The sequence below is a fragment of the Cicer arietinum genome, chromosome 3 (genome assembly GCF_000331145.2).
Source record: "Cicer arietinum cultivar CDC Frontier isolate Library 1 chromosome 3, Cicar.CDCFrontier_v2.0, whole genome shotgun sequence".
Lineage (NCBI taxonomy): Eukaryota > Viridiplantae > Streptophyta > Magnoliopsida > Fabales > Fabaceae > Cicer > Cicer arietinum.
In genome coordinates this window covers 60,054,104-60,071,809 of record NC_021162.2, presented here as the reverse complement: position 1 = coordinate 60,071,809, position 17,706 = coordinate 60,054,104, and the positions used below count along the sequence as shown (strand labels likewise).

The window sequence follows — 17,706 nt, the reverse complement described above, 5'->3', positions numbered from 1 at the left end:
CGGAAGAGCAAGTTGGTTGTGGTAGACTTGGCAGGTTCAGAGCGTGTTCACAAATCAGGTGTGTACTACTTCAATTTTGTGTGTTGGCATTATGCATGTCATGAATAATCATTGTCTGAGAGAGGCTTCTCCATGAAACATTGTCATGAATGAATGCATGCGTTATGCTGGCATTGTTGCAGGAAATGTAGATATATCTAGAAGTAGATACAACTTCACTTGCCAATTTATATTTATATTTTTATTCTTTTAACATTTCAAAAGTTCTTTTTAAAAGAATTAATAAAGTTAAGTTACTTTTATTATCATTTGTTGACAAACCTGATTATATTACTCGCACTTCTATCAATGCTATCAATTATCTCTCATATGAAGAGTTGTTAATGTGCTCAGCTTATTGATTATAATATTGATTTAGGACATTGGGTGATAAAGATCCAAAAGTGTTAGTTGTACATCTTTTCTTTTTAATTTTCTGGGTATCTACTCTGCTAAGTTCTAAGTCCTAATTGGAAACTGCAAAGGGGATGTTTGATTTGTTTTCTGTTTATTTTCAGGTGATTCCTACTAATAAGTAATTACAAAATTGTCCACCTTATTTTTCATTTTTCATTTCCAACTTTATAAAGGAAATGGCGGAATAAAATGCTTTTTAATCTTTTATTTATTGTTTTGGGTTTTGTTTAGGATTATTTTCACCAGCTTCTTCACAGAATCTTGAAAACAGGAAAAACTGAAAAGTGAAATTTTTGTAATTGTTAGTAAACATTAATTAAAATTTAACTGAATTCAAACGAACCACCTTACAATATTCCTTGTTTCTTGTGGGTTTTGAAATGCACACATTTGATCGGTGTTGGTCCTTGTCTTAACTTCAATGGCTTACTAGCTTCTGGTATTAAGCTGGTATGTTCTGAACATTTGTTCTTTTTTCCCCACCAGGGAGTGAAGGGCACATGCTCGAGGAAGCTAAATCTATTAATCTTTCACTTAGTTCACTTGGAAAATGTATTAATGCTCTAGCAGAGAACAATGCTCATGTTCCATTTCGCGATTCAAAGCTCACCAGGATGCTCCGAGATTCTTTTGGTGGTAAGATGACTTAATCTATTTTCTCAGATATATCTTATTATTAGCCTTTGGTTCTTCACAGGCTGTGATCAAAATTCAAAATTTCAATGTGATGTCATTCATGGTCCGGGGAACTGGTTTCTCAAATCCTTGATTGGCATATATATAGTAGTCTCTTTCTCTTATTCTTTGCATTGCATGTCAGTATTACTCGGACATTATTCCTATATTTTGTAACTATCAGAATTTTTGCAGGCTCAGCTAGGACTTCATTGATAGTAACTATTGGTCCATCTCCACGTCATCGAGGAGAGACTTCTAGTACCATATTGTTTGGCCAAAGGGTAAGGTTTCATATTTGAGTATATGTACTGTAATATACAACTTTTCATACAAAAATATAAATTTATCTCTAAATACTTGTTTCATATTGCATTTTCTTTTTCATTTTGAATGATGCCGGCGTGGGAAAGTATTTTGAATTTGAAAAGGCATTCTTAAGGATCTCTTGCGTCATAAGTTATTAAATCAGATCATTTGAGGACCATAGATTCTACACCTGTCTCCCTTTGCCTTGCATTAAAATACTCTTGCTGGTATTTTAATTAGATTGATGCTCATCCCTCCTAATTAGATTTTTCCTAACCATTTCTAGTATCTTATTCTTCTTATACTTGTGGATTTAGACTGACTTGTAGACTTGGCAGGTTCAGAGCGTGTTCACAAATCAGGTGTGTACTACTTCAATTTTGTGTGTTGGCATTATGCATGTCATGAATAATCATTGTCTGAGAGAGGCTTCTCCATGAAACATTGTCATGAATGAATGCATGCGTTATGCTGGCATTGTTGCAGGAAATGTAGATATATCTAGAAGTAGATACAACTTCACTTGCCAATTTATATTTATATTTTTATTCTTTTAACATTTCAAAAGTTCTTTTTAAAAGAATTAATAAAGTTAAGTTACTTTTATTATCATTTGTTGACAAACCTGATTATATTACTCGCACTTCTATCAATGCTATCAATTATCTCTCATATGAAGAGTTGTTAATGTGCTCAGCTTATTGATTATAATATTGATTTAGGACATTGGGTGATAAAGATCCAAAAGTGTTAGTTGTACATCTTTTCTTTTTAATTTTCTGGGTATCTACTCTGCTAAGTTCTAAGTCCTAATTGGAAACTGCAAAGGGGATGTTTGATTTGTTTTCTGTTTATTTTCAGGTGATTCCTACTAATAAGTAATTACAAAATTGTCCACCTTATTTTTCATTTTTCATTTCCAACTTTATAAAGGAAATGGCGGAATAAAATGCTTTTTAATCTTTTATTTATTGTTTTGGGTTTTGTTTAGGATTATTTTCACCAGCTTCTTCACAGAATCTTGAAAACAGGAAAAACTGAAAAGTGAAATTTTTGTAATTGTTAGTAAACATTAATTAAAATTTAACTGAATTCAAACGAACCACCTTACAATATTCCTTGTTTCTTGTGGGTTTTGAAATGCACACATTTGATCGGTGTTGGTCCTTGTCTTAACTTCAATGGCTTACTAGCTTCTGGTATTAAGCTGGTATGTTCTGAACATTTGTTCTTTTTTCCCCACCAGGGAGTGAAGGGCACATGCTCGAGGAAGCTAAATCTATTAATCTTTCACTTAGTTCACTTGGAAAATGTATTAATGCTCTAGCAGAGAACAATGCTCATGTTCCATTTCGCGATTCAAAGCTCACCAGGATGCTCCGAGATTCTTTTGGTGGTAAGATGACTTAATCTATTTTCTCAGATATATCTTATTATTAGCCTTTGGTTCTTCACAGGCTGTGATCAAAATTCAAAATTTCAATGTGATGTCATTCATGGTCCGGGGAACTGGTTTCTCAAATCCTTGATTGGCATATATATAGTAGTCTCTTTCTCTTATTCTTTGCATTGCATGTCAGTATTACTCGGACATTATTCCTATATTTTGTAACTATCAGAATTTTTGCAGGCTCAGCTAGGACTTCATTGATAGTAACTATTGGTCCATCTCCACGTCATCGAGGAGAGACTTCTAGTACCATATTGTTTGGCCAAAGGGTAAGGTTTCATATTTGAGTATATGTACTGTAATATACAACTTTTCATACAAAAATATAAATTTATCTCTAAATACTTGTTTCATATTGCATTTTCTTTTTCATTTTGAATGATGCCGGCGTGGGAAAGTATTTTGAATTTGAAAAGGCATTCTTAAGGATCTCTTGCGTCATAAGTTATTAAATCAGATCATTTGAGGACCATAGATTCTACACCTGTCTCCCTTTGCCTTGCATTAAAATACTCTTGCTGGTATTTTAATTAGATTGATGCTCATCCCTCCTAATTAGATTTTTCCTAACCATTTCTAGTATCTTATTCTTCTTATACTTGTGGATTTAGACTGACTTGTTACTGGCATTATCTATTTTATGTATCTTCTTCTATTTAACTTGTAATTTATGTGCATGTTATTCTCAGGCTATGAAAGTTGAGAATATGCTGAAAATAAAGGAGGAGTTTGATTATAAAAGCTTGTCAAGAAAGCTTGAAGTACAATTAGATAAGCTTATTGCAGAAAATGAGAGGCAGCATAAAGCTTTTGAAGATGACATTGAAAAAATCAATTTGGAGGCACAGTGTCGTATTGTTGAGGTTGAGAGAAACTTTGCAAATGCATTAGAGGTTTGTTGTATTATCTATATGAAACTAGCAGTGTAGCACAATGTTGACTGCATTTTTATTTTTGGAATTGGACTCTTTTAGTTTTGAAGTATTTTACAGATGTTATGCATCATACTGCATATATGAGGATTTTAATAGATTAGTTCAAGTGTGGTTCTTGTGTAACACATCCTTTTAATTAAAGTGATTTAAATAATCATCACACACACATAAATTGAAGAAATATATTTTAAATTAGATATATTTATCAGGGCTTTAATTCTTGTATTTCAGTGCTGCAAACATAAGCTACAGATTGTATAGTGATTCTAGGGTATGACTTAGCTAAGTGGAATCGATGTCTTGCTAACCAAGGAGAGACTCTGATGAGCTTTATTTTCTAAAGAAACATCTCAGCTTGTGTGTTTTGAGGATAAGAAGTGATATATCTAAATTAAGAGGATTTTTGTTTGGCTGGAATACTTTTATTAAGTTTTTGGCATTTGTATCTCTTGTAGATGCTACTTTTCTTGACCGAGTATTTTAGGATATAACTTAGTTAAGCGAAATCCATGTCTTGTTAACCAAGGATAGACTCTAATGAGCGGTATTTTTTCTCTAAAGAAACATAACTTGTTTGCTTTGAGGTGTTAAGAGTCTCACATTGAATGTGATATTGCCTGAAAATGTGTTTATAAGTGGGAGCAATCCTCACCTTACAAGATGGTTTTGTAGAGATTGAGTTAGGCCCAACTTAAATTCCAAGATAGTATCAGAGCGGAGTTAAAACAGACATGTGGGAATTGGACCCAGGACCCACGCTAGGTGTGAGGATGGTTTTAATTTTTATTACAGTATCACATTACCAAGGTTCCCGGGCTATTGGATGTAAATATGTGTTTAGGCACCCTTACCCTTTAAGCTAGCTTTTAGGAATGAGATCCAAACTCATTTAACATGGTATCAGAGCCTACCGCTATCGGGTCACACTCCTGATGTCAAGTCTTGGGTATGAGGGGTGGAATACTTTCATTAAGTTTTAGGCATCTATATCCCAGATAGAGATACAAAGTTTCTTGATCGAGTATTTTACATATTCATATATAACATGGCATGCAATTTGTCCTTTGTTTCTTTTTTGGAACTTTTTATGGGGTCTATTATTGGGACCATGGCCATCCAACTATTATGTTCAAGGGATAATCTACATTATGTTAATTACTTTTTATCGTTTGCTATCAAATGCTTTTTAAGGCTATTACTACTAGTTCCTTGCACTTTATTTATTCTGAAGCAGAGATAAGAATTGATACCTTCACGTCACATTCTTTTGTAAATCGAAATCCATGATGATGCCTAACTTTGACGATTTTGTTTGAAAAACATCTTTATCTGTCAATGTCTTACATGGGGTGGTATGATTGTACCCTGTAGAAAGAGAGATTGAAATGCCAAATGGAGTATATGGAATTGGTAAAGGAGCTGGAACAGAAGTTGGTGTTGAATCAAGAAAGACATGATTGCAATGCTGATAGTGGAGAGGTATTCTTTTTTAATTTTTCCTTTTTAATTTATGATTTAGCATTGCTGTGAGATGCTGGGTGTGTCCTAGGTTCCCAGACCAATTCTTAATTATTTGCATACATACTTTTGGTCGAACTCAAGTAAAGAACCCAAGTTTTGTCATTATGTGCAATCTATGCTATTTTTTGGTATATTTGGTTGGAACTTAATGTGTGTATTTTCAATGAGGTTTTGTATGGCACAACGCTTAATGGGTTTTCCCTAACAGATATGTTTAGGGATTGTGGCTATATTCCATTTTTATTTCCTCTCTTTTTCTTGGTGGTTTTTTGTTTTAGGGATGGGGTTGCTTTATTTGGTCTTATTTTTCTTTTCTTCTCAGTAGTTTTGTTTGCTAAGGAGGATATGTATCTTCCATTCTCTTTGTAATTCAAGATTGAGGTAGGCTGTAGGCAGATTTTGGAGTAAATATGTTTTTTTATTTCTAATCAATCATTATAAAGGGATTATTATAAAGTAGGCTTTTAAACAGGTTTGGGTCAATTGTGAGCGTGGGGTTGGGGTGGGTGTTGAAGTCCCATTCTCCACGCCAAATTTAGATGTCATTCGAGGTATTATATTTCAAGTTAGACTCAATCCGAATTTTAAGATGGTATCATTGTTCTATTGTTGGGCCATCCTCTGTTGTCCAGTCATGCAAACTTCACACTTCAGATATTGAGTCATGGGCTGAGGGGGAGGTGTTGAAATCCCACATTGTCTAGTAATTTTTTGTGTCTATTTGTTTAGTTGTTTATGTCTTTTTGGCACAGGGGCTTGCACAATCTTCTGCTGATGAACTTGCTGAGATCAAAATGCTGGTCGAAACTGAAAGCACCAGAAGAAAGGCAGCTGAAGAAGAGATAACACATCTAAAACGGCAGCTTGGGAAATATACACAAGCAGAGGTGAGTTTCTTTTTCATTAAAACTTATATAGCTTCTGTTTTTTTCCATGTATGTTTCTGGTATATTAGAGTTTTTGTGTTTACTAGGCAGGAGGGGATTTGGAGACTATAAAGCTTCGCAACCTCCTGGAGGATGAAGCTCATCAGAAGAAGAAACTTGAAGAAGAAGTAATAATATTAAAAAGTCAATTATTGCAATTGAACTTTGAAGCTGACAAGGTATTTGTTTTATGTTTGACCGAAGGTGTAGCATATGCTGCAGTAATAAGTTTTAGCTTTGATTTTATGCATTAGCTTTGCAGTGTAATTGAGTAGCGGCTAAAATTTGAACAAAGCTCTTCAATATCATTGTGTACCAGTTATAGAATCTCCCCAACATAATTGTAAACAGATCATCAAATATAGGTCATAAACATAACGGTATTCCAAACAAATGTAAGGGCATTCATTAATTTAGGAGCCTTTCCTATGAAACAAAATACAACAATGAACTGCATGATAGTGTAGCCGTGTTTGGATTTTGAAACTACTTGAATTCAAATGAAGGAGAACCGGAGCTGGTTTCTCATTGTTCTTGACACATTTACATTTTAAAGTAATTCAAAAAGTTCCATCAATATGGAAATTTTGGCCCACGAAATTGGTAGTTGTTATGAGATGAAGTTGTTTTGTTTCTGCATAGCCTCTAGCTGCAAGTTACGTTTTTCTTTTTAGCATAACTTAACACAATATAATTTGCTTAATGTTATGATTGTAGATGAGAAGGTATTTGGAAGACGGAAGCTCTGGGAGTGCATATTCTGCTACAGATTCCTCCATGACTCAAGTTAGGCATTCCCAATTCAAAGATGCTGGGAATGGTCCAAAGGCATCTGTTGCTGCACTCTTTGAGCAAGGTACAAGTTGTTTGAGTTATAAATTGATAAACCAGGGTTATAAGTCCCAGATAGTGGCCAACCCCAAAAGCGCTATGGTGAGATAGTGGCGAGATGACTACTATTTTGAATTTTTTTTATAGTTTCTATAATTTATACTATATACATAAAAACTCAAGAACTGGTTTTATAGTGACTGACAAGTGAAACAGTGAAAAATGACAAGAGTGAGAAGCTCAAACACTGGTTTGGTGTATTTTAATTGCAAAATTCCTAAAATACCCCATGCAAAAAGCCCCAAACTATAGCGGTCGCAACACTCGCTATTTTGGCTGCTACAGCTGCTACACTGAACTGCTCTGCTACTGCATGGGGTGTAGCGCTTGACTACACTGCTATAATATACTATTGAGTATTGACAACACTGGAATAAACATCAGATCATCAATGTCTATATGACTAACATTATTTTAACAGTTGGATTGCAAAATATCTTGTCATTGCTGGAGTCAGATGATGCCAATGTAAGAATTCATGCGGTGAAAGTGGTAGCCAACCTAGCAGCTGAAGGTAAAAGCTAAATTCTTCTTAAGGCTCTGTTATTTGATCCTCTACTATTACCAGTTTTTCTTCTTTTTTTTTTGCCGCTGTTTTTTCTCCAAGCTATTAGAATTCTGGACAAGGGTGAAATAAAACTAGTCATCCTTTTGCAACTTTGTTTTCAGAAATCAGAGCTTTCAGATATTTAGCTTCTGTTCTGCTCATGCTTTCCAGCCCCTCTTTTCATTTGTAATGCTCAGTTTGTAGCTCCTGAGAATTGTGCTTCGGTGGTTCTTGCTTACAACCATCGTGTGCAAAACTTGCAGTTTTAAGTGAATGGGTTGTCAGTCAGTTATTAGTGTTGTAATCATTTCAATCAAAGCCATTCATAGACCTACAATTATAGCAAGCTTTATTTTGGCCATGTATAATCTTGCTGCATTGTCTTTTTTTTTCTTTCAATCATGGTGGTAGGTATTGGCCTTTGATCTACTAGTTTTAGTTTTCGCTTTCCTAAATTTTGGTTAGAAATTCTACATATAGGCTGTTGACGTCCCTTTGATGTACTATTTGGGATGTTGTTCATCAGGAGAACTCTATCTAGTAAAAAGTTTTCTTCGCATGTTATTTTTTCATAAAATTTCTCTCTTATCAGTAAATGTTGTTGAAAGGAACTTACAATCACCTCTTTTGTTTTCACTTTCATCCCACCCCCATGACTATTTCCTCATTTTCATTGCATTCATACTGAAGTTTTCCAAAAATTTAGACTTAATCTTTTTGTTATATATGTTCTCGAGCCATTTGTTACATGTACGCTATGCTTAGAAATTTATCTCAATCTAATATACAGAGGCTAATCAAAAGAGAATTGTTGAAGCTGGTGGTCTTACTTCCTTGCTGATGCTTCTTCGAAGATATGAGGATGAAACTGTTCGCAGAGTAGCTGCTGGGGCAATTGCCAATCTTGCTATGAATGGTGATGTTGATTGTAGTATTTTTTTCTTTTGAAATGTTTTAGATTATGGGATCTTGCATCAGACTTTGTTACCAGTACAGTATTTTTGAACAGGATTACCAGTAGAGTTTATTTGTGGTTGTGCGTTTTGCTAATTTTAGTATTGATATGGTCTTGCTTTCTCGTGGCAATTCAGAAGCGAATCAAGAACTTATAATGGCTGAAGGAGGAATTACACTGTTATCAATGGCTGCATCTGATGCTGAAGATCCCCAAACTCTTCGAATGGTTGCTGGGGCAATTGCTAACCTATGTGGAAATGGTATATTTCCTTGTTTTCTAGTCATTCATGTTGCGGAAATGGTATATTTCCTTGTTTTCTAGTCATTCATGTTGTGGAAATGGTATATTTCCTTGCTTTCTAGTCATTCATGTTGTGGAAATGGTATATTTCCTTGCTTTCTAGTCATTCATGTTGTGGAAATGGTATATTTCCTTGCTTTCTAGTCATTCATGTTGCTAAAGCCTAAATTTTGAAAATATATTTTTTAGCTATCAAATAAAAATAATTGGGAAAATACGTAAAGGCATACCGGGTTGGTTTTGTACTCATGGTCCGATTTTGATGCCATGATTGACAATTAATATTGAATGATTGTCTTCGGTGATATACTTGCTACTTTACATTGACACTGGTGGAATAAACTAAAGCAGACGCTGCTTCATATAATCAGTCTATTCAGAGATATTTAATTTGCATAATTTTACAAAATAATATCATGTACTGAAACATTTTGGGACTTTCTATTTAAGAGATTGCAAGAGTAATATTTCTACTTTCTTTAAGCAATGTGTTGGGTCACTTGGGTGGCTCACCATATCATATGAAACTTCTGTGTTAGCTTCTTGTTAGTGTTCTTCATTTAGTTCTTATGTCATATTAAGTTGTATTTGAAAATGGTGCTTGTAGATTTTACATTGAAAATCACCATTATTACCATCAGCAATCTTTTGTATGTTTATTCATAATGCTGTCTTTGTGTTCTTCATTCAGATAAAATATTGATGACTCTGAGATCTCAGGGAGGTATCAAAGCCTTACTGGGAATTGTAAGATGTGGTCATCCAGATGTTCTTTCTCAAGTTGCACGAGGAATAGCCAATTTTGCGAAATGCGAGTCTCGAGCTTCTAATCAAGGTTTACTTTCTTCCTCCCTAGAATATGATTCTCAACAGTGAAAATGTAAATGTCAAATTGTATACAATAAAATGGATAAAGTTGTTTCTAGGAATCTGTCACCAAAATGTCATTCATCCATTAACAAATGTAAAATTCACACCTATAAGCAACCGATGCCATCTTTTTTGCCCACTCCACTACACTTCCCAGAGAGAAACTGAAAATATTTCTAGCACCAAAGGAAAGTAATGAAATGAAGAGGTTTAGTTTGGAGCCTTACTATTATATTTTGCATTATCAGGGATAAAAACTGGCAGATCTGTATTGATAGAAGATGGCGCACTTCCGTGGATAGTACAAAATGCTAATAATGAAGCCGCACCAATCAGGCGTCACATAGAGCTTGCACTCTGCCACTTGGCACAGCATGGTAATATGACTTCTCATAGTGTTCTTCAGTTTTTCCAAGTACATTATTATAAAACTTAAATCAACTGAGATTATAAATATTGCAGAAGTGAATGCAAAAGACATGATTAGTGGAGGTGCTCTTTGGGAACTTGTTAGGATTTCACGGGATTGTTCACGAGAGGATATACGGAGTCTTGCTCGTAAGACTCTCAGTTCTATTTCAACATTCAAATCTGAGTTGCGGCGATTGCGTGTAGATTATTGATTACAACTACCTGGTACTACACATTGGTTCTTGTTCCACAGCTTGTGAGACTGATCTACCGGTACTTCAAATTCTTCTGAGTGGCATTTGGGGGTAGTTGTTGCAAACCTTGCTATTTTTTTGTCAAGAGAAGCAGGGATCTGGCATGTACCTTTTGTGATATCCAGCCATTACTGACCTAGAATGTATGTATATGTATGTTAGAGTGGGGAAGTAGATGAAGAGACATGTGATTTTTTGGGTGGGGGGACGATGGGAATATATGTCTAGGTAAAAGTGGGTTAGTCAAATTTCTAATAGCTCAAATAATATGGAACTGCCTAATGTTGTATTTTACTATTGATTTGTGTAAGTAATGAAAATTATCTTATTTTTTTTATCTGCAAATCTATGAAAATCATCATATGATTTTTCAAAGCGTGGGAGTAAAGATTGAATTCCTAACTACATGTTGCAGGGATTTTAATATTCATCGGACATTCTACATCACTTAGGCATATGTTTGTAACATGAATTTATAAAGGAATATAAGTTGGAAATGATGAATTTTGTCGATCAAATGCTCCTCAAATCATGATCATCAGTAACATCTGAGTCCTCAGTTCAATACCAACTTAAACTCGTAGAAATGCATTCCAATTTGAATGTGAACTCATTCAAATAAATCACACAAACTTAATGTTTCCAACTCCTTTTTCGATCAACGTTTTTAGCCAATTGTTTTTTCTTTTATCATTTTTTTATTTATGATTTTCTTGAATTACTTTACTGTTTGTTTGTTATATATCAGCCAATATTTTTGTCACTTATTTTTGTTTAAAAAATGTCACATTTTTATGAATCATGTATCTTATAGCCTATATTTCATAAGAAGATTTGATTCACAATTCAAAAAGTACTTCCCATTCTCCAAATTACCAAATAGTAATTGAAGTGTAAATATATACAACATAGCCATATTCAAAAGATGGTGTTGGGAGGAACCAATAGTATTCAAAGCTACAAAAAACAGAGACTTCGGTGTTTGCAGTTGATAACACGCGAAACTCTTTCAAAAAAGATAGGGCACATGGTTGGGCTGAACATGATGTCCTCCCTCATCCATTCTGGTACTAATCTTTCAAGTGTGCCTAGAGACAGAACATGGTACAACAGTTCTGCTTCCTCTCCAGGGGCTTTGCTAATCCATGATAAACTGAAGGAGTAACCTATCATGAAGGCAATAATCAGAGAAACATTTTAACCAAGCATTTATATAAAAAAATGTTGAATGGCTAAACTTTATTTCAAATTTTAACAATAAAATTTGTGGTAGTGATGAAGACCCTCCAAACAAAACAAGAATCTAGTATAGGTTACTGTCCTTGAAATTTTTACTCAACTGAAAAAAAGAATAAAACAAACTTGCCAAAGTTTAAAGCCAAAACTGACCCACAGGCTGATTGATCTCATATAACAATCAAAGCATCTAAAACATACAATTGACATTTTTGTATACTCCTCTCAGTCATTACCAGATTCACTAACGGCTGAATGGTAGTTGAAAATAGTTCCTTTGCACGATTAAGAAACCAATGTTTTTCGGATATTTTAACCACAATTTTGAGCCACCTCTAACAGCTAAGCTTATCAAGACATGAACCACAAAATATATAGATTGACCAAGAGCCAAAGGGGCATAACCAAGCCAATACCTGGCTAGATCCTAATTGTCTGCCTATCAATAGCTTTTGCACACGGTCAATGGCAACAAAGAAGTGATAATGCATAGTCTATTCTCCTATCCAATTACGGATAATTTCTTAGGCTTCTTTAGCCACATTTCAACTAAAGTTGACCTCAAGTTCTGAAGCCGATTGATATTTGGAGAGATGCAGAAATTAGTGTCTGCCACATATGGATCTGCTAACATTATGTTAATCCAAAATGCCCAGCTCTTATGGGGCTTTTCAACAAACACCAGGGGTGCAATCTTGACCCAACCTAACTAAAGACAAACCTACAAAAAATGTATCCCACAGTGAAAAAAAAAGGACCCATAAAGGCACCAGCAACAACATTGCCAATGTTGATGGTTTGACCTTTAGTATTTTTAGGTCTCCCTTTACCTATAACAGTTTATCCCTCATCCAATTTATTCTTCACTGAGGCTCCAAAAAGTCTACTCCACTTTTCCAACTAAGATTGAGCTTTCTCAAGATTGAGCTTTCTGTTCTGTTGACCCACTACCACTCAACATCAACATTGCAAGTCTTGTAGTCCCACAATAAAATTTTGCCTTAATATAACTGGTACTTTTCTATAACAAATAACACCCGAAGTACTCATTGATTTCATTCACCACAGTCATGCATGATGTCGGTCTTTCCATTTTCAATTGTAAAGTTTTAATCCAATCAATTTTAAATGCTTTTAAATAAAGTCCAAATGAAATAAGGTTAAGAAATAATAAGAAAAAGACATTGGTCACAAATTTACAAGCCAAAAGTATGAATTACCACTTGATTGATGCATTGCAAAAAGACTTAGTCGACCAGTTTGATTATCAATGGATAGTTTCATATCCAATGTATACTCAAAAAGAGCTTGAAAAAGCCAGTTAGGATGACCACTTTCCTGTAAATCAACTCCTGCAAAATAAATGAAGGATATATAAAAATATTGCTAAAAGTCAAAGAAACAATTCACATATAAAGAAGCGTGAATACCAATTACTCACACCAACCTGATTGATCATTAGCTTTAGTAGAGCACTCCAGCAGCTTTTCTTGACAACAAAATGGCAAGCATATAAAGGTGTTTATTTTTCCACCAAAAGAATAAATGAAACGTGCATATATAATTATAATTTATATTCATATAAATAAGGACATGCAAATATATTTCGGTTTTAGGGTTCTAATTTCTCACCTTATTGGAAGCATTCTCCTTGAGAAAGCTTTGTGTTGGCTCTCTCTCCACAGAATTACCTTCATCAATTTCACATGGTATAGACCTTGCTTCTTTGTCCAATGCATCCTGTTCCTGCCTCCTACGTTTTCTTGTCATTCTCATAGATGAGTTATTGGGGGTATTGTTAAATTGGTCATTCATATTCATGACCTTACTGCTGTTATTTAAATCACCAGAAGTTCCTTCTTTTAGAAGCTTTTGCAACTTCTCAACTTCTTCTAAAAGAGCTTCATCTGCCACAAATTCACACCCAAATCCTCAATAAAAAATAATAAAAATGGAATAAATTTAAGGAAAAGGAAGGACACTGGGAAGAATACTGTGAACTTACATTCACAAATCATACATAATAAACAATAAAACATGATCAAATTCTGACACACAATAAAGATTACCACAAAAGTTCTGAAGATAAAGATAAACTAGGTAGCCATCATAAATTCATAATGGAGAACTTTGACTTACTACTTTAATAAGGACTTATCCAGAAATACGAGAAGTAACTAAAAGAATTTCAGACTCAAAGCAACAAGCTAAAAATTATAGTTAGTTACATTAGAATGTCAAAGTAAGGAAACTCCTGAAAGATAATAACTTATTAATTCTTTGTTTTTTGGGATGAATAGATAAATCACTTAGTAACTTCAAAGAAGCATGAATATCATGTTGAAAAGAAAAATCAGGTTTTCTCTACCAAGTAAGTAGATATTGCTGATATAAGCACAATTTTTAAGTTGATAACTTATCACCCTCTTATAATTTGGTCTTTAGACCTAACTCAAACCCCTAAAAAAGATAGGTTTGGAATGACGGTTGGTCTCCCTTTATAACTACTAATTTTACCATAAAACTAATCAATGTGGGATTTTCAACACACTGCTTCACGCTCCTGGGGTGTGAAGTTTGAAGGATTGGTCATCTGCAACCACAAATAGCTAGATAACGGTTGACCCAACAATAGATATAGCATGAACTCTAATTCCATCTTAGAAGTCTAGCTTTAAGCCTAACTCATCCCAAACCATTAAAAAATTAAAAACTTGTGATCATCATGACAATACACTAAGATCTTGTAAAAAGTACTATGTCCAAATTTTGTAAACATCTGTACTACAATTATTTAACAGATATTTTCAAGAACCAAAAAAATAATTGAGAGTCTCACTTTTTTTGCTTTCTTCCATTAAAAGCCTTTGATAATCAGCCACTTGATTGTCTTTCGTCTGCCTGGATAACAGGAACAAATTTGAGTCTATCAAATTCAAACACTAACACAGTAACCCCGAGCACAATTTTTTTTATTTTTTTATTTTTAAAAATCAACAATATCCAGCAAAAACCTAAAAAGAAAAATAAAGAAAATAAAGGTTAGATTGCAGAACCCTACTAGTATATACCTAACCGAAGCTAATTCATTTCCCAAGTCATTGATTTTTCCAAGAAGCTTGTCATTTTCAGTTCTCAAGTGATCAATTAACTCTTCCGCAGCTGCAACGCAAATTAATTCACACAAGCATCAACAATTACAATTCCTGGATAAGTATTAGCGGTTAAGTTTACTAAAATAATCACACACAACACAAGCGCGGAAAAAAATATGAATTACCAGAGACGAAATTGAGGAATTTTGCTTCTTGCTCATTATTAAGCTCTTCCAATTCGGAGAGTTTATTAGTCTGCAACAACAAATCACAATAATAATAATTTTAAAAAAAATTGAAAAGTAAGAAATGAAAAGGAAAATAGTAAAGAGCATTTGAGAGAGAGAGAGAGACCTTGAGTGTGGAGTACTTGGAGTAGAGTTTTTTGTAGAGAGCTTCCATTTTCGGGAATTAGGGCTCCACAATTTCAATGAAGTGGGAAAGCTTTATTTCAAAATTTCAAAGAGTTTCGATCTGATTTTGTCTCGCGGGGTTTTCTCTTTTATTTCGGAACCACTTGTTTTGTTATTATAAAAATTGTTTGAAAAGGAGATAGGTACTTTACACCCAAGTTTAAATGACACAACACCTCATTTTTTTAAGCATACTTCAAATTATGTATTGGTGGACTATAAAATTAACTATAGCTTGTTTAATTTAAGGTTTCCTATCAATTGTTTAACCAAAGATTAACTGGTCAAAATAAAATTTGAAGACATGTAATTGAATGGTGATGTTTGATCTTTTCTTTGAATATTATCTTATAATTGTGGACAATCTAATATGGATAGTACTAGCAAGTAGGGCTGTTCATGGTTGGTTTTTTTTAAAAACCAAATCATATCCATTTTAAAACCAATATATGGATTTAGATTTATAACCAAATCTATTATTTGGTTTAAAACCGGTTATAAAACCAATTGTAAAATTGGTTATGGTTAAATAACCGATTTATAATTAAGCAACCGGTTTTGAAAATTTTAATTTTAAAATCGATTTTTTTTTCAAAATCGATTAAAATTTGATTATTTTTGAAAAAAATATTTATTCATAGTTTAAAAATCGGTTATTTAAAAAATCGATTTTTTCGATAAATTTTTTTAAAAAAATTCTCACCAAATTTTTCGAGAAAAAATTCGATTTTAAATTTTTTTGAGAAAAAAAAAAGTTTTTTTTATTTATTTTTTCCGGTAATTTTTCGAAGAAAAAAAATTTCAAATTTTTTACAAGACATAAAATCTCAAAATTAACAAAATATTGGTAATGGATACAAACCGGTTAAAAACTAAATCCAAATATAAAACATAAGTGGTTATCCAACCGATTTTAAATAAACCGGATTATAATTTTAACCGGATATTTAAAATGGATTTGGATCCGGTTTTGGATTTGGGCCTCATAACCGGATTTTTTGCACAGCCCTACTAGCAAGGTAGCACAAAATAGAAAGAAGAAAATGCAAAAAATACTATACTACCTTATCTTATTTTGATTTTTCAAACAACCTTTAATTAGTTGGTAAGTTCTAATTTCATCATGGACCTAAATTCTTCAAAATCCACAAACCCATCTCCATTTTTATCAACCCCTTTAATCATACGTTTGCACTCTTCAACACTACAATTATCAAATTCTAGATTTATCATAACTCTCTTCAATTCCTTGGCTGAAATTAAACCATTTTTATCAGTGTCAAACACAAGAAAAGCATCCATGAGATACTCATCTTGCTCCTTATCACTAACACAACCAAACATGCCTTCTTTGTCATCCATAACAACCATGAATTCCTCCAAGTCTACAAACCCATCTCCATTTGAGTCCAACACATTTACCATGCCTTCAGCTTCTTTAGTAGCAATTATGTTATCTTTGTATCCTAAACATGAAAGTAACTTAGTGAGCTCATTGGTTGATATCTTTCCATCTCCGTTGGTGTCAATCAACTCAAAAATTTGTTTGAATTGGTTAGACATTCCCATGTTAGGATCTTTTATAATGTTTATGTTTTTTGGATGATTGAAGAGGAATTTGACCTTTTTGTTAAGAACGGTGAAGAAAGTCCCGAAAAGTCCAAACATAATTGTTAACTAGAGAGGAAAGTTGGATAGTTCAACTGATTTGAACTAAGTGTTGAAGAATTAAAAGAGTTAAGTGATTATTGTTCAAACCCTACTGAATGAGAAAATATTGACATAACTAATATATTAACACATTTCTATAATAAATAAAAAAATACATTGATGGAGAATATAGGACTAGGAGAAATTATGAGTTTGAGGCTGACTTGTTTAGCTTCATGAAGTCTTCAACTGGAGTAACTCCAACTATTTAATACTTTCTTGTTATACAACATGAAATATTTTTGTACACTTTATAGATGATCCTGAAATGTTGTTCACAAAACCACATGTACTAGGAAATTGGATAAGATTTAGAATGGTTCTTTAGGGTTTGATTAGGTTTTGTTTGGTGTGTAGTTGAAAAAGTCATAAAAATCACACTAATTAAAAATGCCGGCAAATTTCACTTTCGTTATAGATGTATCCAGGCTTGAATTACTATTTAATTTAATTTGTTTGATTGTTCTCTACATGATGTTAGTTTTGCAGGACTGCAACTTGATTAATGATTTGGCTTTGGACCTTTGCGACTGTATTTGGATCTTTGTGATTTAGTATAGAACCTTCAATGAATTGAATTTTAGCAAAAGTAATTATTTGGATAACAATTAAAATCACTTTTGCATTTGTAACCACCAAGATAAGGTATTCGATTTGTCTGTGGTTAATTTAGATAATTAGAGAATTAAAAAGACCCAGACATGAATATTTTTTGGAGAACAAACAAAAAGCTAATTTAAGGTTCAGCA

At 33.4% G+C, this 17,706-nt stretch overlaps 2 protein-coding genes and 1 pseudogene across 2 annotated transcripts in view; 1 reads left to right on the top strand and 2 right to left on the bottom strand.

The window, feature by feature from the left end:
* LOC101502203 (kinesin-like protein KIN-UB) overlaps positions 1-10,840 on the top strand; it is a 15,331-nt gene extending 4,491 nt beyond the window's left edge. The window contains 14 exon segments of the mRNA XM_004492587.4: positions 1-58; positions 943-1,092; positions 1,327-1,415; positions 3,580-3,783; positions 5,197-5,304; positions 6,099-6,233; positions 6,320-6,451; positions 6,990-7,128; positions 7,585-7,677; positions 8,501-8,626; positions 8,802-8,927; positions 9,660-9,803; positions 10,087-10,215; positions 10,301-10,840. Coding sequence (XP_004492644.1) covers positions 1-58; positions 943-1,092; positions 1,327-1,415; positions 3,580-3,783; positions 5,197-5,304; positions 6,099-6,233; positions 6,320-6,451; positions 6,990-7,128; positions 7,585-7,677; positions 8,501-8,626; positions 8,802-8,927; positions 9,660-9,803; positions 10,087-10,215; positions 10,301-10,461 — 1,794 coding nt within the window. The 3' untranslated portion in view covers positions 10,462-10,840.
* A 496-nt stretch (positions 10,841-11,336) lies between these two features.
* On the bottom strand, positions 11,337-15,385 carry LOC101501774 (uncharacterized). The gene is made up of 8 exons (XM_004492586.4): positions 15,189-15,385; positions 15,020-15,089; positions 14,811-14,901; positions 14,579-14,640; positions 13,372-13,646; positions 13,187-13,223; positions 12,960-13,091; positions 11,337-11,669 (listed from the first exon to the last, which is right to left on the bottom strand). The coding sequence occupies exons 1-8, from the start codon at positions 15,234-15,236 to the stop codon at positions 11,461-11,463; spliced, it is 924 nt and encodes a 307-aa protein (XP_004492643.1). The 5' UTR covers positions 15,237-15,385; the 3' UTR covers positions 11,337-11,460.
* Positions 15,386-15,735: 350 nt separating this feature from the next.
* Positions 15,736-17,700, bottom strand: LOC101508737 (uncharacterized; annotated as a pseudogene).
* Positions 17,701-17,706: the final 6 nt, after the last annotated feature.